This window comes from Dreissena polymorpha, chromosome 5 (assembly GCF_020536995.1).
Source record: "Dreissena polymorpha isolate Duluth1 chromosome 5, UMN_Dpol_1.0, whole genome shotgun sequence".
Lineage (NCBI taxonomy): Eukaryota > Metazoa > Mollusca > Bivalvia > Myida > Dreissenidae > Dreissena > Dreissena polymorpha.
Genome location: NC_068359.1, coordinates 63393774 through 63421360, shown reverse-complemented (window position 1 = coordinate 63421360; position 27587 = coordinate 63393774). Strand labels below are relative to the sequence as shown.

At 35.2% G+C, this 27587-nt stretch overlaps 1 protein-coding gene across 6 annotated transcripts in view; it reads right to left on the bottom strand.

Moving 5' to 3' along the window:
• LOC127880625 (rho guanine nucleotide exchange factor 26-like) overlaps nt 1-27587 on the bottom strand; it is a 112798-nt gene that overhangs the window by 51333 nt on the left and 33878 nt on the right. For 3 of the 6 annotated variants that reach the window (XM_052427937.1, XM_052427939.1, XM_052427938.1), the window contains one exon: nt 18163-18244. In XM_052427937.1, the coding sequence (XP_052283897.1) occupies nt 18163-18244 (82 nt within the window). Of the gene's footprint in view, nt 1-18162; nt 18245-20875; nt 21017-24799; nt 25017-25049; nt 25122-27587 lie in introns of those variants that run through there. The other 3 variants (XM_052427942.1, XM_052427940.1, XM_052427941.1) reach the window with 3 other exon arrangements.

The window sequence follows — 27587 nt, the reverse complement described above, 5'->3', positions numbered from 1 at the left end:
GCAACTGCTGACCAAGTTTGGTGAAGATCGGATGAATACAATTTGAATTAGAGTCCGGACAAAGTGATGCCTTCCGCCCGCCGCCCGCCGCCCGCCCGCCCGCCCGCCGCCAAGGGGTTTCACATAATACGTCCCGTATTTTATACGGGCGTATAAAAATGGCACTGCAAAAGGTTACAATCCACTAGAAAACGGCCGAAAAAAAGGCGCAAAAACAGTCGATTTTGATTTGAGTCGAATTCTTTTTTGGTTTGAACATGACATATCTTTTTTATTGCTTAAATCGATTCAGCTAAGAATGCCCGTCAAGAAAAGGTATGGTTATGGGGGTCTCTATGTGCAAAATGTTGTATTTATTTTCGATCAAAGTTGTCGCTTTTACATCGAAACATATAAGAAAACTATTTAGTATATTTTGACCTAAACATTTACTTCAGCAGCAACTTCCCTGTATCTTGCAACTATGCTTTCAGCGCCATCGGCGCTCTCGTTGTTCTTAGTTTTTTAACTATGCTGCCAGGCATGGTGGGGGTGGGGGGGGATAGGGGGTTGTTATCATAAGTCAAGAGAGGGAGTGGATATCTCAACAGCTAAATCTTGAAGTTCACCCTTTTCCTTTCAGAAGTAAAGTGAACATGGCTGTGTGCAAAAAGCATAAAACCAGAACAACCTGCAAGTAACTCGCAGTCTGTTCAGGTTTTATGCTGTTTGCTGCTCATCAGTATCTTAGGGTTGGAAATGAAGCTTTTAAAACTTGAATATAGTAAGAAAGGTCTTTAATTGAATATAACTTTCAAAGGGACTACAAATGCGTAAAAATACATATCTTAGTAGTAAAAGAATAATTGCTTTCAAACCAGACAGCTGTTTGACACTTGTCACTAACCATTTGCATGTTCAAATTGGTAATGTACAAAGTCTATGATGATATAAGAGTGTATTTATCCTTGCATCTAAATTACCCACCTGTCAGAATTTGTCTGAACTGATGGGAAAATAAACTGGCCTTACTCAGAAATAATTTCAAGGCGTACCTGCAGTACAGAGTTTTATGTTAGAACTTTGTATCATCAGGTAACAATGTTCATTATAATACAGTTTTCAAATAATGGACCATTGGGAATGTGTTATTGAGAAAATGGACAAACTGGGTTTTAACAACAAATATTGACATTTAAAACAAGAGCTGTGTTTGTGAAACACAATGCTCCCTACTGCGCTGCTTTAAAGCCATATATTTGACCTTTGACCTTGAAGGATGACCTTGACCTTTCACCACTCAAAATGTGCAGCTCCATGAGATACACATGCATGCCAAATATCAAGATGCTATCTTCAAGATTGCATAAGTTATCGCAAAACTTAAACCAAGGTTAATGTTTTGAGACAGACAGACAGACAGACGGACGGACAGACAGACAGACAGACAGATCAACAACAATATACCCTCGATTAATTGATCCGGGGGCATAACAATAAATACAATTTGCACTAAAAGTCCACTTATTTTGAAAGGAGAACATAATCATTTAAATCATATTCATATACTTTATGAGATGTTTATGTAATAAAGTTGAGATACAATAGTTATTTAGTTATTAGACACTTCTTTCTAAGCAAAACGCACACACACACACAAACTTTTGTTTGGTGAGGGAAATCTGTTTACAGCATTATTTAAATAGAAGGAAAACCCCTTTGGGCAACAACTGTAAAACAAGATTCATGCTTACATACATGCACTATTATTATAGTGTAACACAAACATTTTGACATAATTTGAACACAATCTTGCAGTTTCAATACACTTTTCTCTCAGTAGTAGTATTCTCACCTATGGACTATGCATAATCAGCCAACACCTCGTTTAGAGTGTATCTCATTGTATATGTTTGTAACTAGTTTAGCTTAAGCCCATTTATTTTTAGTTGTGAGCGTTAGCTCAGACTAAATTACAGAGCATGTTTTGCAAATCAGTATATGCTTAGAAGCCTTAGCTACGCTAAGAACCGTAACTCACTATGCTAGGAACTATTACCGCTGCCTGTCTGCACTGAAGACGACGAATGCTTAGGAGCGTCTGCATCTACTACTGCAGTGAGTGTATTTACCAGCTTGTAAGACGACATTGGCCAGTCTAGTGGTATTGATTGAAATCTGTACATATTGGCTGCTTTCAGGGAAAACGGGGCTTAATGCATGTCAAATAAGATTAGCATGTGCACACTGAATAGTCTGTGTAATGCGCACAAGTTAATCAAGGACAACAGCAGGGAACAACTTCAGTGCCTTCAGCGCTTTGATTCAAAACTAGTTGCAAAGCGCTAGATGCATAATCAGAAGAGATATTTAACTCAGAAATTTAAGACATGTAACCATTATTGTTAAATCATTAACCCAACTAAGACAGGGGTGTGACAAAGCTCTGTCTGTGAGAATTACCTAGTACAAATAATTATACCTAGAAAGGGCATTAAACGATTTTTTGAATAGCGTTCCCTTATAACCCTTTACCACTTACATATGTATTCTGACGCATTTGTTGTCCTTCTTAAAGTTTAATTAAATTAAAGTCCTTTCTAACTAGACTCAAATTGTAAAGGCTTCATGTCCAACCCTTAGTTACTGTTGAGCAGCAAACAGCATAAAACCTGAACAGACTGTTAGTTACTCACAGGCTGTTCTGATTTTACAGTATGCTGTTTGCACATAGCCATTTTCACTTTGCTTCTAATGGGGGAAAGGGTTAAGACAAGTACCCATAGAAGTTTCTACTAGTAATCATTACATTGTATCCATATATAAACACTCTTTTATGTATAGCACCAGATCATATTAGTAAAATGTTGTTTGAGAATTATTTTTTTTACAAATATCAAAATTAATTTTAAATTATTTTTCTGCTGTTACAAATACCCTGGGAAATAATTTAATGAGATGTATGTTAAGTTTACATTACATTAGCCAGTTTTTGTTGAAAAATCGATTTTATTAGTATTTTAAGAAAAAAATTGAATAGCGGTATGACCAGCTTTTTACAGGTTGGTGTTTAGTCATAAGGGTATCATTCCATGTTAAACCTCTTATTAGTAAGACATCCGTTCTTTACAAAATGTGTCTGCTGAAACATGCTGTTACAGGTTTATTTGCTGATAATTTAATGGATTTTATTTTCTGAATCAGTTTTCTATTTCTTTAGCTTGTTTTTGATGAAAAATCCAGTATGTAACACACTTTTTGGGTGTTTGAGTTAAGGGGCTAATCATAATCGAAGCCTTCTTTTGTATAGGTTGTAGTATGCTAAATACTCTATAAAAAATCCAGGTATGTACATGCATGAATCAAAATGAAGATCCTCATATCTCAAACTGTAGTCAAATTATCACACAAACTGTATGTATCATCAGCACTTAACATACACGTATAGATCTAAACTAACCAGATACAGTAACATAAAGCAATATTTTTTTTAAACCAAGAGCTTCATTTAAACTTATAAAACAACCTTTTAGCAACACCATACCTTTCAAGAACAATTGAAAGACAGAAAACTAATTATATTTACCTGTCTAACTAGATTTGACCTAGTGAGGCAGCCATGTTTATATGTCCAACATTCAACAGGTAGTGTGACACTATATATAGACACAGCTTGTAAGCTCCCATGTGGAAAATGTAAACATCACTTGACACCATATGTACATGTGTGTTTGAATGCTCATGAATGCTATTTTACATATGAGTCGTTCTCTGTGAAAAGGGGGTTAAATGCATGTGCATAAAGTGTTGTCCCAGATTAGCCTGTGCAGTCTGCACAGGCTAATCAGGGACGACACTTTCCGCCTAAACTGGATTTTTGCTAAGAAAAGACAAAAAATTTCATACAACTGGAATTTGTCAACCCTGATTAGCCAGTGCAGAATGCAGAGGCTAACCTGGGACGACACTTTTTGCACATGTATTAACCCCCCTTTTCAAAGAGCACATATCATATGAATCTTGACCTTGGAAAAAGGGGTTTAATACATGTGGGAAAAGCGGTCCCTGCACAAGCTAATATGGGATGACATTTGAACCCTTTACCACTTCTATACATTTTTTGACATGTTGACATGTAGTCCCTCAACAATTTACATTTATGTAAAGACCTATCTTACTAGATTCAAGTTTTATTGGTTTAATTTCCAACCCTTAGATACTGATGAGCAGCAAACAGTATAAAACCTGAACAGACTGTGAGTTACTCGCATGCTGTTTGCACAAACTCATTTTCACTTTGCTTCTGAGTGGGAAAGGACTGTTAAGCAAATATCTGACTATCAATAATACTGGAGAATAACAAACACCATTTAACTGCAGAAATTAAAATAAAACAGTTTTCAATTTTTGCACAAAAACAATTAATATTATGATAAATGACACCTTAATAATAAAGACACTTGCAAGGAATGAAGTCATTTTTTTTTAATTATCTGACTTCTGACAGTACTGACTAAGCCAAATGACACTAACCTTCCCAATTTTGAAATTACCAAAAAATGAAAATCGAGAGTTAACCCAAAATCAATGAAAATTACTTGTGTTCTGTCATAAATAAGACTCATTACTTTGGACATAAAAATTGAATGCAATAATAGCCTTACGTGCATGATATATTTTCAACAGATAGCCTGGTATAAAGCTAACCTTGGTGTATTGAATATTGGTGTAGCCCTATTCACGGCCGTTAATCACGCGCGCCACCTCTTTTTTGCGATGCATTAATAAATGAGCCAATGCTACTTCCGAGGTGGCGCTAATGAGCGGATGTTATGAAACAGTACGGATAATTGTACAAGGTGAGTAGGTTTTTTATGTTTTTTTCGACATATTTCTCATTATTTTAAAATTCGGGCAATGTAGTGCGATTCAGCGTAGATTTATTCATCTACAAATGTACAGACACATACAATCACAGCCCATTTGGAAACGTGAGGACCTTTATAAGTTGTTGCATGGTGAAGTTCTAAAAATAAATCGATGTATTTTGCCTGTTTGACGATCAAATGTCTATCCAAATAAATCTATAATGGCATCAAACAATTGCTTCGAAGACGTACAAGTTGTTGCATACACAAATGCACTGGCTTCTGGCCGATCTTTTTGATAATTATGACATTTTCAAAAAGAGATGGAGCCAATGCATAGGAGGTGGCGCTCAGGACAGGAGGTGGCGCCAATGCACATTTTCAGCAATTTTAAAGTGACCTATTTCATGTAACAGTTTCTGCGTATTATTATTATAGGACTGAAAAAAAATGTTCGTTAAATAAAAAACAACTATCAGGTGAATTTTAATGAGTATGTTCGTGTTCTAATTAATGTTTTTCATTCACTTATGTTATTTTATTATTTCTATTTTTATGAATGGTATAAATAAAGAAACGTGTATTTGGTCAATAATAAAAACTTAACTACTTACCAGTGCTCGTTGCATATGTTCAAGCTGCATAAGTATATTACGCTAAGTTAGTATGTTCTATATCTCATTTAGTATGTCACTGGTGATTAATATTTGGCAGTGGGTAGTCGTACGGCCCCGTACGGCTAGACAAGAGGCTAGCCGTACGGCTAGACATGAGGCTAGCCGTACGGCTCTGTACGTATAGCCTTTCCTATGGAGATTGTCTAGCCGTACGGCTGTTATGACACATAAATATATTGATTAATTATTGATCTACGTGCAGATTCCGAATGTCTAGCCTTAAACTGAACTCCAAATATAAATGCTACAAATCGGTATAAAGTACGAACATGTCAACAAAGATTCTAAACCTCCAAATTTTCGGAGCGTTAGGATCGCGCGCTTCTTTCGTACGCCTTCATTCCTTAGTTACTTTCATTGTTAAACCCTTTTTTCTATCGTATACAGAATTTTATTCTCATAAGCAAGATGTAGTTTTAAAAACTGAACTCCAAATATAAACGCTACAAATCGGTATAAATTAAACGGTATGGTATTTGCAAAAGTTAAAGTTATAACTCGCCGGGCTGCCCAAATCAGAAGAAAAACTTCATATATATTTATATATCTGAAAACTACGAAACCTAGGCTTTCTAATGATTTATAATTTGTCAAAATCGGCCGAGAAAGGAAAGTATAATTAAAAAAAAGACTTTAGTGGGTACATCAAAATGAATAACCTCGGCGCCTCGATGTTCGCTAATCGATAACTACCGGTCACGTGACTAAGTTACGATACGGTTAAACGCGCGGGGGTAAAACATAAAATGTTTATTTTTTGTGTTTAACGCGCTATAAATCCATAAATAACAACGGAAATATAATAAAGTTATATTTTTGAAAGAGGAATTAATAAGCAACAAGATAACGTATAAACCAATAAATCGGATGATTACTTTTTGCATAAAATAGTATTTACTACAGTAAGGGCCAATTACTCGATTCAACTCCTGTCAATATACGCTCCGTGCCGTAAAAGATGAAGAATTTTTAAATTTGTATGAGCTTAAAATAATTATTACTGATTAAAAGCACTGAATGATAATTCTAATCTTTACAAGCCGTACGGTTAGACAATCTCCATGGGAAAGGCTATACGTACAGAGCCGTACGGCTAGCCTCTTTTCTATCCGTACGGGGCCGTACGACTAGCCACTGCCTTAATATTTACCTCTTTTTACAGATGGGAGTTTTTAAGGGCAGGAAACGGAAAGGCTTGGTCCTAGCTTCACGGAAAAGATACAGTCTTTGTAAAAAGAGAAAGAAGCCTGAATTTCAACAAAGAACATCTGAAAGAAACCCGGGTATGAAACGCGTTTTCACGAGTACTCCATGTAAGACACCACATAACAGAAGTTTTACCATTTTCAACTCTCCGCTATATAAAAGAGCAAGATTGATGTCACCAATCAAACAACAAGGTGGTTCCCCATTTTTTCCAAAGGTAAAGCAATCGAGAAAATTAGATTTTATGTCAGAAAGAAATGACAGTTTTGGAAGAGAAAATACTAATTCTTCATTAGACGAGACGTACCTATACTCAGAAAACGGCTTCGGAAACTCGCGTTTAATGACGTCTTTCGCGGAAGGTGATGTAGCCTCTGAAACGGGTAGCATATCGGTCATTGAAAGGGATATTACGTGTGAGGAATTCACGGCAGATGACAATACGTACACATTATTTATCGACGCTATGAAGATCCTCCGTGAGCAAAGTGTCGATGGGGAAATTGTTTCGTTTTTAAATTTAGTATCAAGTAGACGATTTCCGTTAGACAATGTTGCATTTCAATTGTTTTTAGATGTTGTTAAATGGTTTGACTGTGAAGACGTAAGAACCATGCGCTATAATGACACAACTATGAAGTTTTTCTGGCTGGGAAAGCGCTTGTTTGGGGGACGTTTTTTGCGTTTTATGGCTGGTCCAAAACACGAAACAAGTATTTTACAAGGTCATTCTCAACTGCATCCGAGTTCGTCAAAAATAAACTTTGCATGTCCAAGTAATAGTGTGTTATCACAGTTTAATCCACTTGGCTTTGAATTAAATTGCGACGTGAACACCGGCTTAATTGATCACATGCTAGATCTAGTAGCGAAAAATTCTAAAGAAACAATATCATATGTTTTGATGTTTGACGGAAAGAAAATTAAGCGCGGCGCAGATGCTGATTTGTTGGGGTTTGAAAAAGAGCCATTGTCTGAAAAAAAGCTGAAATTCGATTCTGATATTGCCATAGTTTCGACAATGCTGCAAAATTCTAAAGAAATTGAAGCACTGATGGAATGTGGCAAATCAATTAATGATAAGGTAACTAGTGACCTTTTTCAGGAAATAATGAAATGCTTTAAAGTTGTCTCCAAGCACCTTATGGCTTTAAGGCAGCTTAAGAAAAACAAGGAAATGGCATTGCACAAGTATAAGGAAAAAATTCACAAGAATTCTTCTCTGGCTAAAACGTTTGAGTATGCGATTGATTCCTGTAAAACAACGCTGTATTTAATAGATAACTGTGTGGCTAGTCTGCTAGACGTTCAATTTGTTATATGCAAGACAGGAGCGTACATCAATGGTTGTTTAAAGTTATTTCCGAGACATAGGGGTGAAAGTGTGAATGTTAATAACCTTGACAATGTAAAGATGTTAAAAATTGAGCAAGCTGACAATCTGCCAACAGAGCAAGTAAAACAGAGGACGGAAAGATGGTATAAGGACAGACATGAAATGAAAATCACTGGAAGCACAGTGTATTCGGCTATTGGTTTAGACGGACTTAAACGATGTCAGTCACACTTTGATGGCATTATAAGTGGTGTGCACTCCGACAATTCGACAGAAGCACAAATGAAAGCGATGAATCACGGAATTGCATCAGAGACTCACGAAATCGCAACACTCGCAGGTATTGTAATGCCGTTCTTATTCCCGAACAGTATCTATTGTGAAGAAGGATACTACATTGAAAATAAAATGATGGTGTCTCCGGATGGCAGTCTTCGTGATAATACGGGATTGAATGTAGAGTATGCTTTTGAAGGTAAAGCGCCACTGAATGAAATTGTAATGCGGTGTCTTCAGCATTACAGTGTACCTGCGAGATACATCCCTCAGACAGTTTTAGAGGCAAAAGTTACAGGTTCTACCAATGGTACTATATATATGTGCTGGACTTCAGAAAGTACAACAGTATTCAAGGTTCCTTTCAATGAACAAATTTGTTCTTCCATTGAAAAAATTGCACGAGATATATACACAGCTGATGTACCAAAGCGCCCAACACGAATACCAATAGAAACAAAAGTGCTCAAGGAACATATAAAGACACATGCTAAGAACTGCGAGTATTTAGGAGAGTTTCCGTCTCTCTTTGGAACAAATGTTGAAAACTCCTATTCCGAACAATTAAAAATGAACGATTCCAAGTCATTTTCATACAAAGAGTTAATAACGTCGTTGCACAAATGTTTACAAACATTAAATGACGTATACAACTTACAAAGAATGTATGCATCACAAGTGCTTGTGTATTTACTTGCCGACCTCGACAGACTGTGGAAGCCAGAGCTACCACATGCAGTTCCAGTTATGTACTGTTATAGAGGATATAGTTTGCCTATGGACATTGCCAGAAAGTTGATCGAACATTGCATTCATGCATGCATTCAAAGAGGATTACACGTACCTGTTGTGTCTTCAGATGGCGAATTTGTGCAACTGATGGTTCAAGGAAAAAAACGGACAACCACTTACAACACATCAGCTTAGTAAACAAGTTTGGACAGAGGTTTGCAAACTCAAGAAAAACGAAATACTTAAGTTAATTTCAAGTGTCAACATAGCACACAGAATCTACACTGATGACAACGGTCGTTCATTTATAGAAAGCATAGACAACGGGTTCAAGCTTAAGACGCCGAGGGATTACATGAAAACAAATGTTAAACGTAGCAGATGCTCGTTTGTTTCTACTCAAAACGAGGATCACTGTGACAAGCAACAGTCGAACAATGACCATACTATAGAACCGTTTAATGACCTTGCAGATCACACGATGTCAAATACAAACGCTCACAATATTCCCGACTGTGATGATACAATACCATACGAATTTGAGGAAACGTTACGTGAAATGCAAAATAAGAGTCAATGCTATGTATTAACTCTTAATGATGGGAAAGAAATATGCTACTTGTTGAAACAAAACAATCATATGAAATGGGTGAACAAAACGCCAGAACAAATGGTCGATATGCTCATGACTAATCCAAGTCAATTACTGAAAAATGAGTTATTAGATGTTTCAAAATATTTAAACTTAAAACTAATAGGAACGGAAAATGAACTGAAAATAAAAAATGTTACGAAATGTTATTTACTCACTCAGCTAAGAAATCTTCTAGGCTCAGATATGGAAGAGGAAAACAAGATCACAAGACCGAAACGGACACAGACAATGAAGCACCCCAAAGCCTTAAAAACAATAGCAATGTCGGTTATAAGGAAACCAAATTATCCTAAACAAGCTCTAAACATAGCTTATGCTACGTACATATGGCCTGAAAAACTAACAAATTGGAAATCAAATGGGAAAGTTGCCAACCGAATTAAGGTTTGTGGGCCACAGGAGAACGACGATGTGTATTTTGAACCGTACTATCTTCCGGAATTTGATTCAAATATGGATGATTTTAGAATTTATGCGTATGACAAAACTCATTTAGGTACAAACCTCAGGAAAGCTTTATGCTTAGACAAGATATCGGGTATTTCAGTAGACGCATGGGCATAAGTTTCTAAGACTAAACCTGACGTGTTGCATCCATCCGTTATTGAAGTTACTGATGGGAAGATACTTGACCAGATGAAAGAACTACTGGCCAAAACAATGGTCAGCATTGCAGTAGAAGAAGAGATGACTAAAGGCGGATTTATAAAAGAAGCAGAATTGTGTAAATTGATTCGGGAAGGTTTATTTGAAGCCGATGACATGCCAGGAATACCGGCTTTCGAAAGATGCAAAAGACGTTTGGCACTAATTGAATGGCTTAACAAAGACGTCAATTTTGGAGCTTTTCCGCCGTACGGAAACTACATAAAGGGCATGTCTCATATCCTGTATGAAGGATTACGAACAAGTCAAGAAGGCAAACTGTACTTATATGCCCTTGCGAATTCCGGGACGTACTGCGTACGTGCACCCAACACACTTTGTAGCGAGTCGTTCTTCTCGTCAATGCAAGAAACAGATCCTTGGGGTCAAGGGATACTAAGTTCAAGCGGAGTCCAGAAGCATATATCGGACTTCACAACAATAACTTCAATGAAAATGGAAGATTCACGGTACTTAGATATTAAGTGTTATTTAATTCCATGTATCACAAATTTATTGAATTTCATGTATCACACATTACTACCAATTACACATATAAACGGACTATACGTAACACTGTTACTGAAAGATAATATTTTCTTAGGGTGAACAGTTTTTATTAACAGTTTCAATCATTTTGATAAACGAATGTGTCGGTTTATTTTCAGAAAATAAAGTAACATTGCACTGACGGACATGTATGAAACGTTTAAGTATGTAGATTCTATGGTGTTCATACTCGGTAATCTAAATTTCAGAAACATCTTCATTAAGACTAAACGTGATGCAGCGTACCCCAATCCGACTGTCGATATGCCTACAAGCCCTACATCTGTAGCAAATCCAGTAGAACGCCGCCCTGAAGTAGTTTGCAATTGCCGGGAAAATAGATATATTCAATGCATAGTTCCAAGGTAAGTTGCTGTCTTTTCTTTTATTTTTTTTATTCCGTTGTTTGTAAATAATCACATTATGTTCTTGTTTTATATTCAGCCTGTGCTTTTAAAACCGCACCAAATTTATAGTTTGAATTATCATGTCTTCTAATGTTTATTTTCAGGGATCATTATTTTGACACCCAAGCCCGAGCCAGATTATTAAAGAAAAAAAAATATATCAACCGAGTTCGTCGAGCACTGTGAGGGGTGAGCAACCCATTCGAGCACAGTACGGATACAAAATTAACGAAGCAAAAATGTTACCTTCTAAACGTATTGGCATATATCGTGTTGGTGATCATGACTTTGACAGCAATGCCTAAGTGCTGAGCAAATGAAAAGTAATAACTGAGATACATGTTATAAGCAATGCATGTCGCGCATAATTCATCAAATGGAAAACTGTTGTTCACTTTAGCATTAAAAAAAACACTTTAAGCTGTAAATAACATTTTTAATCATTGTGTGAGCTGTACAAGTTTAATGGTTCTGCTAAAACCGTTTCGTTTGTTGTTGTTTTGTACTTTTTTGACGTTTTAAAAAATAATACAGTCTTATCACGACAGTCAGTTTGGTGATACATTGGTAATTGACGGCTCAGGTACTACTTAAATAACCCCGGGTAGTCTTAAGTTCACCACAATGGATCCCGGATACGGCCATATTCCGGGGTATCTTTTAGCTTATTCTCCGTACCCCGGATACTCTTTTGTATACTTGATGTAAATGGGATATATCTACTCTTTAAGTAGTTCCTGAGCTGACGATCTCCAATTGTTGTTGTCTCAATTGGTTGTTGTTGGCCTAGCGACTATTGAAAAGTACCGCGGGTACTCTGAAGTATACTAAAATGTACCCCGGGCACGGAAAATACGCTTACAGGCACGCGGTCATACAATGGGATACTTTTAAGAATATTTTCCGTACTCCGGGTCATTTGTAGTTTACTTAAGTTACCCGGGGTACTTTAAAAAAGTACATGGACCGGAAATGACTTGTCGAGCGTCAGGTATCATACGCACTCTTTTCCTGGGTTTACCAGTACTAAGTGAACTTACTTATGCCGTGACGAGCAACTGCCAAACTTTTATCAGATATATAATAAATGTAGAATGTATTGCATCACCAACCTCCAAACGTTACGTTTCCGGGCCGGTACTTGAACCAGCGATCCTCGGATTTGTAGTTCAATGCTTAACTGTATTTCTAGTACTACTGGCAAAGCCGCACGGACTGCCAAAAAACAACATCTCGCCATGTTTACTACACAGGCCAGTATTCACCAGCACATTAGTATACTTAAACTAAATATTAAATAATTTGCTATAAACTGTTGGGTCTCTGAAGTTTGAAAACGAAATGCGTCGTATTGTAACAAAATACTTCATAGTAAACGCATTACATTTCGTTTTTCCGCCTCAGTTTATTTTTTAAGTCTCCAATTTAACAATGTGCTGGTGAAAACGGATTTGGATTGTTAATACGCAGAAAAGTATTTTATACTTTATTTCAGTAACGAAAACAATATTGAGTTACACGTTGCTGCCTAGCAACCATTTGATATCGTAAATAAAAGTGGTAACGGTGAAGACTTGTTTCAATTAACATATAATATTTACCAAACGTTATCAATTAAATAAACTATTTTTTCGATACAGTTCAGCAATATAAATGAGCAAACTTATATAACGGGGTGTGAAGATCTTAACATAATAAATTACTGAAAATAATCGAACTTATCAAAGTCATAAATGATATTCTAGAAAATAACAAAATATGAAAATGCTTCTGTGATTCTTTCATAAAATATACAGCTGTAATTACAGCTTGATACACTAACCCGTGACCGTCACTGTGGGAAAGAATTCCCTACTTAGGGTAACAAAACATAACATAAATACAAAACATCTACAACTTCGGTAAATCCCTACTTAGGGTAACAAAACATAACATAAATACAAAAAATCAACAACTTCGGTAAATCCCTACTTAGGATAACAAAACATAACATAAATACAAAAAATCAACAACTTTGGTAAATCCCTTCTTAGGGCAACAAAACATGACATAAATACAAAAAATCAACAACTTCGGTAAATCCCTACTTAGGGTAACAAAACATTACATAAATAAAAAAAAAAATCAACAACTTCGATAAATCCCTACTTGGGGTAACAAAACATAACATAAATACAACAAATCAACAACTTCGGTAAGTACCTTCTTAGGGCAACAAAACATAACATAAATACAAAAAGCAACAACTTCGGTGAATCTCTACTAAGGGTAACAAAACATAACATAAATACAAAAAGTCAACAACTTTGATAAATCCCTATTTAGGGCAACAAAACATAACATAAATACAAAAAAAAATCAACAACTTTGGTAAATCGCTACTATTGAAAAGTTAATTCTTGTGCACATTTTTCAAGTGCCGAGAAAGTGAGTATTTCCTCTCGAAATTTTTGCCGCAAATCTGGCAAATGCAAATGCTGCCCAAGTGTTTAACTCTGGTGTGCACATTTAGGGCCCGTTTTGATCTATACATTTTTTGACAAACATCACATGTATGCGTTTTCTTTTTATCCGCACCGCAATGCTGCGCGTGGCGTTTAAGGTTTCGGATATAGCCGAATTCTGCATGGCAAAGTTCACAAGTAAGTTTCTCCGCGCCGTGATACTGACGACAATGGTCAGCCAAATCCCTCTTCGATGAAAAGCGTTTCACACATTCTTTGCACGCTTGACGCTTTTGTATACCCGCGTGAACATATCGCTGGTGTACTTTTAAGTTGTACAGGGAACTAAACCGCCTGTTGCATACCAAACACATAGTTCGTCTTATAGCCGTTTGATGTACATTTTTGACGTGGAAATTCAGCCTGCTGTTTGTGGTGTATGACTTGTTACACGATTTGCATTCATATCTCTTTTTAGTTCCTTTATTCATGTCCGTGCTGAAATGAAAAACAAAAAGCGTCATTATTTTGTGATAATCAATCGAGCTCTAAACAACGTCAGTGTAATAGAAAAACATTTATTTGATAGTGAAATGTTTTTTCAGAGAAGTTGGTTTCGCTATAATTTGATAATTTTCATTCAAAATAATGTTTAACTAATGAATATCAAAGCCACAGGCTAACCACCTGCGGTTTCAAATACGTATACTTCCCGAAAACTGCATTCTCGCTGAAGTTTAACTTACTTACATAATTCCTCAGAACTCTTCTTTATTTATAGAATATACTTTGTTAATACAACATGTGTTAAAGAATTAACATTTATGTCTTGTCATTTATGACATAGAAACGTCTATATGTTATATAGTTTACCTTAACAATGTTAATTCCAATAAAAGTCAGGAAAAGAACAGTTTGAAAAACGTACGCAGTTTGATTCCTTATATAACTGGGCAATAGTAATATGTGTATACGTCATCAACACAGAGTGCGTCTGAAACAAGGTGTCCCAGATACTGCCCAGTAAATTGTAAGCTTTATGTGAGCAATCACTAGCAACATCAACTTTTTGACGATAGGCAAATGATACATAAGTCGGTTGATGTTGTATCTTTCGTATATCAACATAATTTTACGGATAACCTGCTCAACTAAAGAGAAAGCTATTAATTGGTGAATACGATGTATATGGGCTAATTCGTAAATACCGGTCCTTATTGATAAAACGAAGTTTGAACTTCATGCTTAAATATTAATGTGCACTATTGCTTAGCGTTTCAACTGCATCCTACCAACTACGCAAGTCGTAAAAAACAAAGATGTTTGTTTTTATTAAAAAGAATAACCCTAACTTTAGATTCCGACCATACAATATGTGTGTGGTATTCCATGTTGCGTGTTCGATCTTCTTTCTTAATTTGATCATAATGAAACATAATTGAAACAGTAATGTAGCGTCAACATAATTATGAATAAAGATGTGTTGCACAGAGATTTCTGTCATTGAATGTACTTTCAAACTGGAAAGTAATTTGAGTGTAATAACTAAAGGAACGAATACGACAGAGCATTTTTGGAATTTTAGGGGGAACAAACGACATATTTTAACCTAATTAAGGTTCGATGACCTTAGACTAGTGAATCAAGCATTTGCATTAGTTTACAACACTCATTTGGTGTATAAGTTATATTTTGATAATTTCGATAATTTAGCTTTAGGCTTATTGAGTATATTACATATTTTGGGTATATATCGTATCAAATGTTTAGGTAGCTGACGTCTTAATAAAGTTGTTTATTTATGAATTTTAATATTAACATCTTAGAAATGAACATTATGTATCAAATTTAATTCGTGCGACGATGCTATTGTCATACGACTGTAAATTTATACCGTGCATTGGCGCCACCTCCTGTCCTGAGCGCCACCTCCTATGCATTGGCTCCATCTCTTTTTGAAAATGTCATAATTATCAAAAAGATCGGCCAGAAGCCAGTGTATTTGTGTATGCAACAACTTGTACGTCTTCGAAGCAATTGTTTGATGCCATTATAGATTTATTTGGATAGACATTTGATCGTCAAACAGGCAAAATACATCGATTTATTTTTAGAACTTCACCATGCAACAACTTATAAAGGTCCTCACGTTTCCAAATGGGCTGTGATTGTATGTGTCTGTACATTTGTAGATGAATAAATCTTCGCTGAATCGCACTACATTGCCCGAATTTTAAAATAATGAGAAATATGTCGAAAAAAACATAAAAAACCTACTCACCTTGTACAATTATCCGTACTGTTTCATAACATCCGCTCATTAGCGCCACCTCGGAAGTAGCATTGGCTCATTTATTAATGCATCGCAAAAAAGAGGTGGCGCGCGTGATTAACGGCCGTGCTATTGAGGTCATATTGTTTGAATGTCAATAGTATTATCTCCATAGTAAATGATAGTGGATGATGGGCAAGTGGTAGTGTAATATAGCCATGCCTTAATGCCTGTATCATCCAGATATGTTTAACCAAATTAACCAGTTTATATTATCATTATAACATTTAAGATTATGCTGTGAATGTGAAAGTCTTGTCTTGTATTATGCCTTTATTTGACCTTATCCATATAACTGTTACCTTGACCTTTAATCTTATAAGGGAGACTGGTTTGCAAGTGACACGCCAAATTGTGAACATTTGTGATGTTTTTTTTTAATTTGACGATTAAGTTACAGCCAAGACAAGCTTTGAAGGAATAATACACAAAAATCAAGTAACAGTCAAGACAAGCTTTAAAGGAATAATTCACAAAAATCAAGTAACAGTCAAGACAAGCTTTGAAGGAATAATACACAAAAATCAAGTAACAGTCAAGACAAGCTTTGAAGGAATAATTCACAAAAATCAAGTAACAGTCAAGACAAGCTTTGAAGGAATAATACACAAAAATCACTAGTACACAAACATGCTCAGCATGTGTGACAGCTGTACAAAAATGGCTGGACAAAATCTCCGGAGGAAATTTAAGAGTTTACATTCCTGATAAGGAGTTCTTTTGACTAACCCTTTCCCGCATCAGAAACAAAGTGAAAATAGCTTTTGCAGCCATCATAAAACCAGAACAGCCTGCGAGTAACTCGCAGTTTGTTCAGGTTGTATGCTAGTACGAAAGGTATTTAATTAAATTTAACTTTCTAAAGGACTACAAATGCGTCAAAATATGTATCTAAGTTGTAAAACAATAAAAGATTTAAATGAGGCAGCTAAAAATATATCTCTATTGACTTTTACATGATGATACAAAATCTTCTCAGGAGTCTATAATTATTTTATATGTTAAATATTTGAGATAGGGCGTGGTAGATCTTTTCATCTGTTTATTTTATGGAGGAACAACATCAACTTCTGCTCCCAAATTGATGCCACAGAATATAAACATACATCAGCGATTTGTAGAACAGAGCATATTGTAACACATTTGTATTTGTATTTTTCAGAAAATATTGCGGTAACTTTACTGTTTTGCTTGCAAATATGGCTTATTCTTTTTTATCACACAGAATAAATTGTTTATAAATTATTAGTGAAGATTTAATTATGTATATTTTTGTTAAGATTATTTGTTTACAAGTTTTTAAAATTAAATAGTGGAATTACACCATAATAGAACTTAAGAAAGAAACATAGACTAGGTAGTAAGTATTAACAGAGCCAAGCAATATATGTCCCCTACCGGCTCCACCATTGTCAGAATTGTTTTTTGCCATAGCAACCAGAATTTTTGACGTAGGAACAAAATGAAATGGCGTGCGTATGTCCATATTGCCATCTATCCATGTTTCAAGTTTCATGAAAAAATATTAAGAACTTTTAAAGTTATCGCAGGATCCAGAAAAGTGTGACAGACTCACAGACAGACAGATGCACAGAGCGAAAATCATAAGTCCCCTTCTGTGAAACCGGTAGGGGACAATAACCAGAAAGAAACAAAAACCAAGTATTAAACAACCACTAAGAAACAAAAACCAAGTATTTAACAACCAATGGTATTGTGATAACATTGTTACAATGAGCAATTATATCTGTTCTGAAGGGGAATCACAACATAGGGGGACAAAACTTAGTGTACTATTTAACCCTTTCAGTGCGGGAACCAAATTTTAATGGCCTTTGCAAACAGTTTGGATCCAGATGAGATGCCACAGAACGTGGCGTCTCAACAGGATCCAAACTGTTTGCTATTCTGATAATATTCTTTGAAAAAAATCGAAGAAAATGCTAATTTTAGAAATTCAGCAGACGACATTTTAGCAGACGACAAATTTCCCAGCATGCAAAGGGTTAAAGGTTCATATCAGCCCCTTAATGGTCATTTACTAACATTAAATTACCTTTTCTTGAAAGCCATTGACCGTCTGTCCTTGAACTTGGCTTTATTTTCAGGATCGCCTCTTGACAGCATCGCTGATGGATCTAAAAATAGATCATATCACCATGGATACCCCTTACAAAAGTACAGAAAGAAAAATTCTCAAAAGTAACTGTCCACATAATAATCAGAATATAATAAACAAGATGTGTTTGTGAAACACTTTGTCCCCGTATATGACATTTGACCTTGAAGGATGACCTTGACCTTGACCCTTCACCACTCAAAATGTGCAGCTCCATGAGATACACATGCATGTCAAATATAAAATTGCTAGCTTCAATATTGCAGAAGTGACATTACATGAGCAATTTTGACCCATATATTTGACCTTGAAGGATGACCTTGACCTTGACCTTTCACCACTCAAAATGTGCAGCTCCATGAGATACACATGCATGCCAAATATCAAGTTGCTATCTTCAATATTGCAAAAGTACTGATAAAATGAGCGATTTCGGCCACATATATTTGACCTCTGACCTTGAAGGATGACCTTGACCTTTCACCACTCAAAATGTGCAGCTCCCTGAGATACACATGCATGCAAAATATTTAGTTGCTATCTTGAATATTGAAATATTGCAAAAGTGTACATTAAATGAGCGATTTTGACCCATATATTTGACCTTTGACCTTGAAGGATGACCTTGACCTTTCACCACTCAAAATGTGCAGCTCCATGAGATACATATGCATGCCAAATATCAAGTTGCTATCTTCAATATTGCAAAAGTTATTGCAAATGTTAAAGTTGGCGCAAACCAACCAACCAACAAACAGACCAACAGACAGGGCAAAAACAATATTTCCCCCACTACTATAGTGGGGGACATAAAAACATTGCACTCTTTCCTATCTCATCTAACATTGACAACTGTCAGTCTTATCTGAAGGTCCCAAGTTGTATCCCTACTCTCCATGTTCTTCCCAATAGATCAAGTAGAAGTTTTTCCTATGTAATAGATTCAATACTGTCCCTATAAGTTTATGTAATTAACTCTTTCTCACTCAGAAGCAAAGTGAAAATGGCTATGTACAAACAGCATAAAACCAGAACAGCCTGCAAGAAACTCACAGTCAGTTCAGGTTTTAAGCTGTTTGCTACTCTTCAGTATCTAAGGTTTTGAAATGAAGCCTTTAAAATGTGAATCTAGTAAGGGACTACACATGTGCAAAATATGTTTCTAAGTGGTAAAGGGTTAAATTAAAAGAGCAACAATAGTTTTAAACTTAATTATATATTACCTTCAAACATAGAACTTTAATTTGTCTATTCCAGCATGACCATACAAACTTTAGCAATCCAATTCATTCTTTCAACTTTTATATGCTCACCTTTTAATAATTTCCCATCTAAATCCAGTAAAAGCAGAAAGCACTTTAAATTCTCATGGAACAGGCCAAATTTTCCTTCCACCCAACAAACAATTCTTTCAACAAATCCCAGTCTGCGACCTGAATACTGTTTTTTGCCTCTCCATTTTCTCTCCTACACAACTTATCTGATTCCAAGAAAACAAACTACCACAGACCCTCTTTATTACATATTTCCACTTATTAATGATCACATTTCAGACTTAATTGTTTGTTTATTGAAATCCCCTCCATAAAAATATTGACAACTAAGATATTTTTTTATCTTAATTTAGACTTTTAACTATCTTAATTATAGTGAAGTCTTATTGAAGATAAAAATAATATCTGAGATGTCAATATTTCGCAGAACAAATATATATGGGTGAGAAAGGAATTTTCTAGCTGTTTTATGGCCTGATTAAACTTTCGCCTCTAAATGTGACTTTGACCATTGAAGAAAGTAGGCAGCATTTGACCATTGAAGCAGGGAGGCAGCTTTTGACCTTTGAAGAAGGGAAGCAGCTTTTGACCTTTGAAGCAGGGAAGCAGCTGTTACATGCAACGCACCTTCTTATGATGATTTAAACTTATTTTATTTCAAAATCCATCAATATATGACAACATTGTGGTTTAGACAGCAGTTTTCAAGCTGTGTCTTGGCATAATTTGACCTCTGACCTCTAAGTGTGACCTTGACCTTTATGGTAAGGAAACCGGCGTTACATGCAACACTTTGAGTCATGATGGTGGATATTTGTGGCAAGTTATTTCAAAAGCCATAACAAATTTTTATGGCCAACACTTAAGTACACACATTTACAAAGGGCAGCAACTCTTAAAATGCCAACCAAGAGTAATTGTTATTATGCATTGCACATCCCCTTTATGATATGTACTTACCCTGTAACGTTTCGAGCTGATACCTCTTTTCAAGAAATGACAAAACTTAAATTGAAAAATTAACAAGGGCAATAATTCAATGACCATAACTCCAGTGAGATGTGGGCTTACTTTGAATGGCCTCAATTTTGGGGTAATAAACATGTTTAGGAAGTTTGGTGCCCAATCCGATTAAAACTGTTTGAGTTATTAGAAAGCAAAAAACTAAGTGTGGAATTACTAACACAACGACTGACTTGCACCTTGACACTGACGGACAATGAGGAAACTCTCTGCCTTCATTTGTTGGTATATAAAGCTTTACATGACAACTGATTCCAACCCAATTCATTTTCCCTATTCATACTTGCTGGGTATTTACTATAAATTATGATTCAAAACGTTTATTAATATCATAAAGTGTTTAATATTCTTACCCAAAATTGAAGTATCCATAAATTCAAACAAAATTTAAAGTAGATTTACTCTTAAACTCTCAGCTGGTTTTAACACAGTGTATAGATGTCTTAAAATTTGATATGATATTAAATATTTCAATTCGTCCATTTGTTAAAATTCATTTTGAATGGAACAAAGCTCGAATAACGTTGATAAAACACTCAAATTTGGTTCTGTTTGCATTGTGAATACCTATGTATTTATTGCTTCTACATGTGTAAGACCATGTTAAAGATTGTCATCTTAATGTTTACTTTATAATTTTTATATCTTTAACTGGTTACAAAAGCTGATTTTTTTATGATTGTCACAGATTAGCCAATGCAGGCTTCCTGAACTGAATTTTTGCTAAGAAAAGACTACTGTCAAACCAAAAATTCCATGAAAGCCAAAAGTGTCATCCTTCACAGGTTGAATTTTCCAGTTAAGGTGGAAAGAGTAGTCCCTGATTAGTCAGTGCAGTCTGAGAAGACACTTTACAAACATGCATTCAGCGCAATTCTCCAAGAATTGATACATTTTATTGCACAGACATGATAAGAATTTGTATGCCCCTTTCTTCGAAGAAGAGGGGGTATATTGTTTTTTGCCTGTCTGTCATTCTGTCCCAAAACTTTAACCTTGGTTAAAGTTTGATAACTTTTGCAATATTGAAGATAGCAACTTTATAATTGGCATGCATGTGTACAGTGCAGCCAACGTGAAACAAACGTATTTGTGATCCGCGGCGTCAAGCGCAACAAGTCGATGCCAAGTTGGCCATTGAAGCCGCTTCAGTATGAGGCGGCACGTCGCATTTCGCCACAATGCTTCGCATCTGTCCGCCTAGGCAAGAAGCAATCCGCGAAATGACGCCGAGTCGATGCACATCATAAAATAAAAATCTTTTAAAAATGACAAGTGAGTCAATAAATTTTAAAAGAACAATTATAATAATATCTAAAATCCTAATTAATTTAATGTATCTATTACTGCATACTTACTATTTTTCCTGTCGCTACTCATTACCTGATAGTCCCGTATATTCCAGTTTAAAAGCCAATTCTGGTAAATATTTTAGATAAAAGTTCTCATGAATTTCAAGAAATAGAAACATACGCCATTTTTCTTAAGTGTCAAATAAATTTTGGCATTTGTTTCTATTTAAAGATGTGATGAAATAACGTCCAATCGGGGTGTGTTTTTTCCACTGAACAGGCGTAAATTGCTGACGTGATGTTCATGTTTTTATACAACACAAAATACACCCACACTTTCCATGCGATGTTCTACATGTCTGCATAATTTTCGCGCGCTTTTTATAGAGACAAAGGTTAAAGCACTGTTTATTTGACGCTAGAATTTAATTGTTAATGTTGCGTTAGCATAAAAATTCGGAAGCGTGTTTCGGATTACAAATTGAATAATGCTCATTTGAGAATTGAACGAAACATTTACAGCTGTGCATTATTAATTCAACGATAATTTGTTACGGCACATTACGTGTCGAATATATTTGAGGACGTGATATTATATAAATAGTCTAAAACATCATATAAAAATCATAACCGCATATTAAAACGTGATAATAATAACTGTGCAAGTAGCGTAAATCTAGGTTTCGACGCTGCACAAATGTACATGTAAGTTTATATCTTAGCACTCAATCTGCCGCGTACGTATGCGGCGGATTTATGCCGCGAAAGTACGTGAGGTTAATACAGACTCGGCGTCGTTGCGCTGATCGATACCGCGTGCCTCGGCGATACGCCGTGTTAACACACGAGGCAGTCACCGAGTACTAATTTTCTGGCCGTGGCGTGAGCGAGGATAATGTTTGTTACGTGTTGGCTGTACTGTATCTCATGGAGCTGCACATTTTGAGTGGTGAAAAGTCAAGGTCAAGGTCATCCTTCAAGGTCAAAGGTCATATATCATTTTATTTTTCTTTCCTAATACTATTAATTTCGTTAAAGTTTGGTCATAACTTTTTGAATATTGAAGATAGCAACTTGATATTTGGCATGCATATGTATCTCATGAAGCTGCACATTTTGAGTGGTGAAAGGTCAAGGTCATCCTTCAAGGTCAAAAGTCAAAACATACAAGCCAAGGGAAGTAATAAGCTTTAAAAGGGAGATAATTTCTTTACCTGCCAAATGATATATTGAAATTTTATTTCAAAGCGGCGCAATAGGGGGCATTGTGTTTCTGACAAACACATCTCTTGTTTTATGATGTTTCATAAAAATACAATTATTTTTTTAATTAGATGCTTATAAACACCTTCCTTAGAGGAAATGTATTAGACATATAATTAAATTTTATTTCAATTTGAATGTAGGCTTTGCATATTAGCTTCTTTTTAGCATTTGTGCATATTTCTTCTTAATTGTATGTGTGTTTAGAAGTGTTTGGAGATACATAATGTGTTTGCAATTTGATGCATCTGTTTGGTAATACAAGCAGGTGGGTTTTCATTTGCAGAGTATGATAAATGTAAATTTATGTGTTCATACATCTTTATTACACTTAACAGTTACAACATGATAAAACTAAAGCACAATAATTGGTCGTTGTCCGCTGGGGTACTACTTTAAAATACCCCAGGTACTCTTAAGTATACTTAGATGTACCTCAGGTACTAAAAAAATACTAAAACGTACCCGCGAATTCCAACGCTAAATTTGTTGTTGACGGCTAATTATTTTTCAAATAAATAAGGTTCATATTAATGCCAATATTTTGTAAAATGGCCTTTTTATTATCGAAACTCCTACTAAACAAGATGTGTTTGTGAAACAGTATATCCCCCCATATATTTGACCTTTGACCTTGAAGACTGACCTTGACCTTTCACCACTCAAAATGTGCGGCTCCATGAGATACACATGCATGCCAAATATGAAGTTGCTATCTTCAATATTGCAAAAGTTATGGCAAATGTTAAAGTTTGACGCAAACCAACAAACCAACAGACAAACAAACAGGGCAAAAACAATATGTACCCCAGTATAGACTGGGGGACATCAAAAATTATGTTGAGGCAGGTTTAGTTCAAAGAGAATTGGTTTCGTATTAAGTAGCGCATTTTACGACATCAGATTTTGGGCGGGAATAAAACTCGGGTACAGTCTAAACTTGTTGGGTATGTTTAAGTCTATTTTCCGTACCCGGGGCACATTTCAGTATACTTAAGAGTACCTAGGGTACATTAAAGTATTACTCGAGCTGACAATGACAAATCAAGCCAAACTAAATGTCAAATAAAGATGATGACACCCTACTTTTGTTACCAAACAGTATTTGTTTTACTCTTTAAACATGTGGTAATACCCGCACACAATCTACATTAAAACTCCAAATATGTTTTATGGCAAGGCCAACTGATTTTGAAGACATATACAAACAAACAAAAGGGCAAACTTGATTGGAAACCATGATTTAACACTGTGTTTTGTAAAAGATAATAATTCTTTGTCAATCCCCACAGAATATTCTTTTTTGAACATTTGCATAACAGTTCACCTTTGTTAGCCACATTAAGGACTCAGTTAATCAAAAGTGTATCAATTTTTATCTTCTTATGATGTTTAATAATGTTTATTATACTGAAAAGTATTTTGTTGGTAAGAAACACAATAAACGATATTTGAAGTATTTGGTGGGAAAGAATTGTCTACTTTACCTACTCTTTGTATGAATGAAGTGTATTTACTCGCTTTACTTTATAGACATTACTAGCAATTGCTTGTAGAAAAAGTATTTGTCCAACATTTACCAATAATCATTATTATTTTACTGATTTCAAAGTTGTTTTCGTATTTTGGTTGGAAATATGTTAATTGAAAACTATTTCTCTCCGTTTTTTTTTAGTAATAGTCGATATTGGCTTTACTTAACTTAAATCACTGAAAACTTACTTATTTGTAATCCAATATTTTTTAGATAATCCATCAGTTAGTGCAACAGAAGTTTTATTATAAATCACAGTTTTAACTTCATTTTCCATAAATATTTGTATTATAATTGGTAATCAACTGTATTTCAACCAAATTAAAGCGCATTCCTTCCTGAGCTATGAACTTTACTACCTTCCATAGGACCCACATAAACTGCTATTCACTATGATTTATCAGAATTCACTAAGATTTATAAGATATTGAAGCTCACCTGTTAACAATCCATGGACCTTAGCTTACATAGAAGATATATACCCTCTTATCTCAACAAAACCATCATTAAAATATGACCCAAACAATGTCCTTCCATTTAAGTCACAATTCAGTTACATGACCTCATTCATGCTGATGTCTCCATAGGTAATTCATGTTTAATTTGATTGTCCCCATTATCAACTTAATTGGAGATTTTATTGGGATGCTCTTGAGATCCAAATACCTGGCAGGACAAAGTGCATGCAATTAGCAACCTGGTTTAGAGAGCATCCCAATAGAAGTCTCTTATTTACCTGCATGTCATGTTACAAAAAGTTAAAGTTTGTGTTGTTTTTTGTTTGTTTTTTCAAGAATAGATAAATATAAATTACAAATGGGTAAACTATTGTCAAAAAAATAAATAATTGTTTATACAAATGGTTTCATACATTATTATTAAAATATAATTTGTTGCTGTACCTTACTTGTGCTGGTTGAAGGGTTTGAAATCAAGGCTAATGAAGAACAGCAAATTCTGCTTTTCTAGCATGTTTTATTGAACAAGGAGGGTGTTTTTTTCGTGACTAACTTTTGCACAGGCTTATCTTGGATGACATTTTCCCGAATGTATTTAGCTCCATTTTCGCAGAGCAAGAATAATATGTAACAGCTGTTATAGTATCAGAGACTTGTAAATAGCCATCTTATTACTGGTCAAGCATTTTATCATGTCACAGATGGAAAGAAAGATGTACAGAGCGACACACTGTACAGTAGTATTTGCTTCTTAATACAAAAAGAAGGGGAGGGTTAAGTGGGGCATATATAACAAGAGCACCGCATAACGGGTGCCACGCTCGGCTATGGGGGCAGTTTTGAATAAATGAAAGCTTGTCAGAATTAAAAAAAAAAAATTTTTAAAGGTCACAGTGATCTTGACCTTTGACCTAGTAACCCAAAAATGGGTGAGGCGTGTAGAACTCATCACGGTGCATCTACATATGAAGTTTCAAAGTGGTAGGTGGAAGCAATTTGATTTTTGAGCCAATGTTCAAAACCTTAACAAAATGTTAAGGTTTTAGCACAACGCCGACGTCGGACGAAACGACAAGCTGGCTATGACAATACCTCGGGTTTTCTCTGAAAACGCTGAGCTAAAATGATTTTGCTGAATAGAATTTACAAAAATAAAATAAAAATTGTATTAACCAACCTTAGTGACACTTTGACAGTGTATGCATTAATAAGGGAAATTACTATGTACGAGCTCAATACATGTTTTAACAACAGTTGTTCCCCTTTCCAAAAGCCTAGAAAACATCATTGACAAAGTGAAATACTTTCACCCTTATCTAACAACACAATTTACAGATGAATTCCAACATCAATATAAGCAAACAACCTAATTTCTGTGAAACTTGTGTGATAGATAAATAGGAAAATCTATGTACTTCAATTTGAAAAATCAAAATTTAAAAACCATACACAATTTTCAAGTGACATCCAGACTTTCAAAATGATTAAATTTATCTTTAGATATTTTATAACATAAATTAAAGAAAAAGATCAACTTTGAGCAAAATATGTAATGTAAAAAGGCTTTTTTCAACATTCTTGAATGTAAAAGAGTGGAATTTTAATATTGTGATAAGTGTTTTTAAATGGTGCTAGTTTCATACTTAATTCTGATCAAATTTCTTTAATGCTAGCCTGTGAATTATAAACTAAGACGTCGATGTAAGGACATATCTTTGATGAATGTAATATTGGAGAGCAAACATATGTGACCAATGGCATAGATAAGTGCAGCAGGAAAAATTGAAGTGAAAAAGGAGTATTAATATGGACATAATCAATAAATTCCTTCATTGCAAGAGCTATCACTACTTGTCTATGCCTTGGCAACCATAGTAAAGTAATTTAATATGGGCAGCAATGATAATAGATTTAGTATAAATGTATTCAGCTGATGTAATCAACTATGATATGAGCAAATACAATTTTTATTAATAATGAATCATATTTCAGTTTGTCCTCTTAAAATTGAACGAATGACAGATTTACATTCAAAAGGTATTTAGCTACTCAGCAAGCATGAATATTAAAGTTTCTTTGTGGACAAACTAGGTGTTATGCATGTGTGTAAAGTTTCATTCCAGATAAGCCTGTGCAGTCCTCACAGGCTAATCAGGGACAACAATATTCTCTTTTATGCAAATTTTTGTTTTAACCCTTTGCATGCTGGGAAATTTGTCGTCTGCTAAAATGTCGTCTGCAGAATTTCTAAAATTAGCATTTTCTTCGATTTTTTTCAAAGAATACTATCAGAATAGCAAACAGTTTGGATCCTGATGAGACGCCACGTTTTGTGGCGTCTCATCTGGATCCAAACTGTTTGCAAAGGCCTTTAAAATTCAGCTTCAGCTCTTTAAGGGTTAAGGAAGGCTCTCCTTAGCTAGATTCCAGTCTTGGCGGAAAATATTGTCCCTGATTAGCCTGTGCTGACTGAACAGGCTAATCTTTCAACTACACTTTAAGAACATGCATTTAAGTC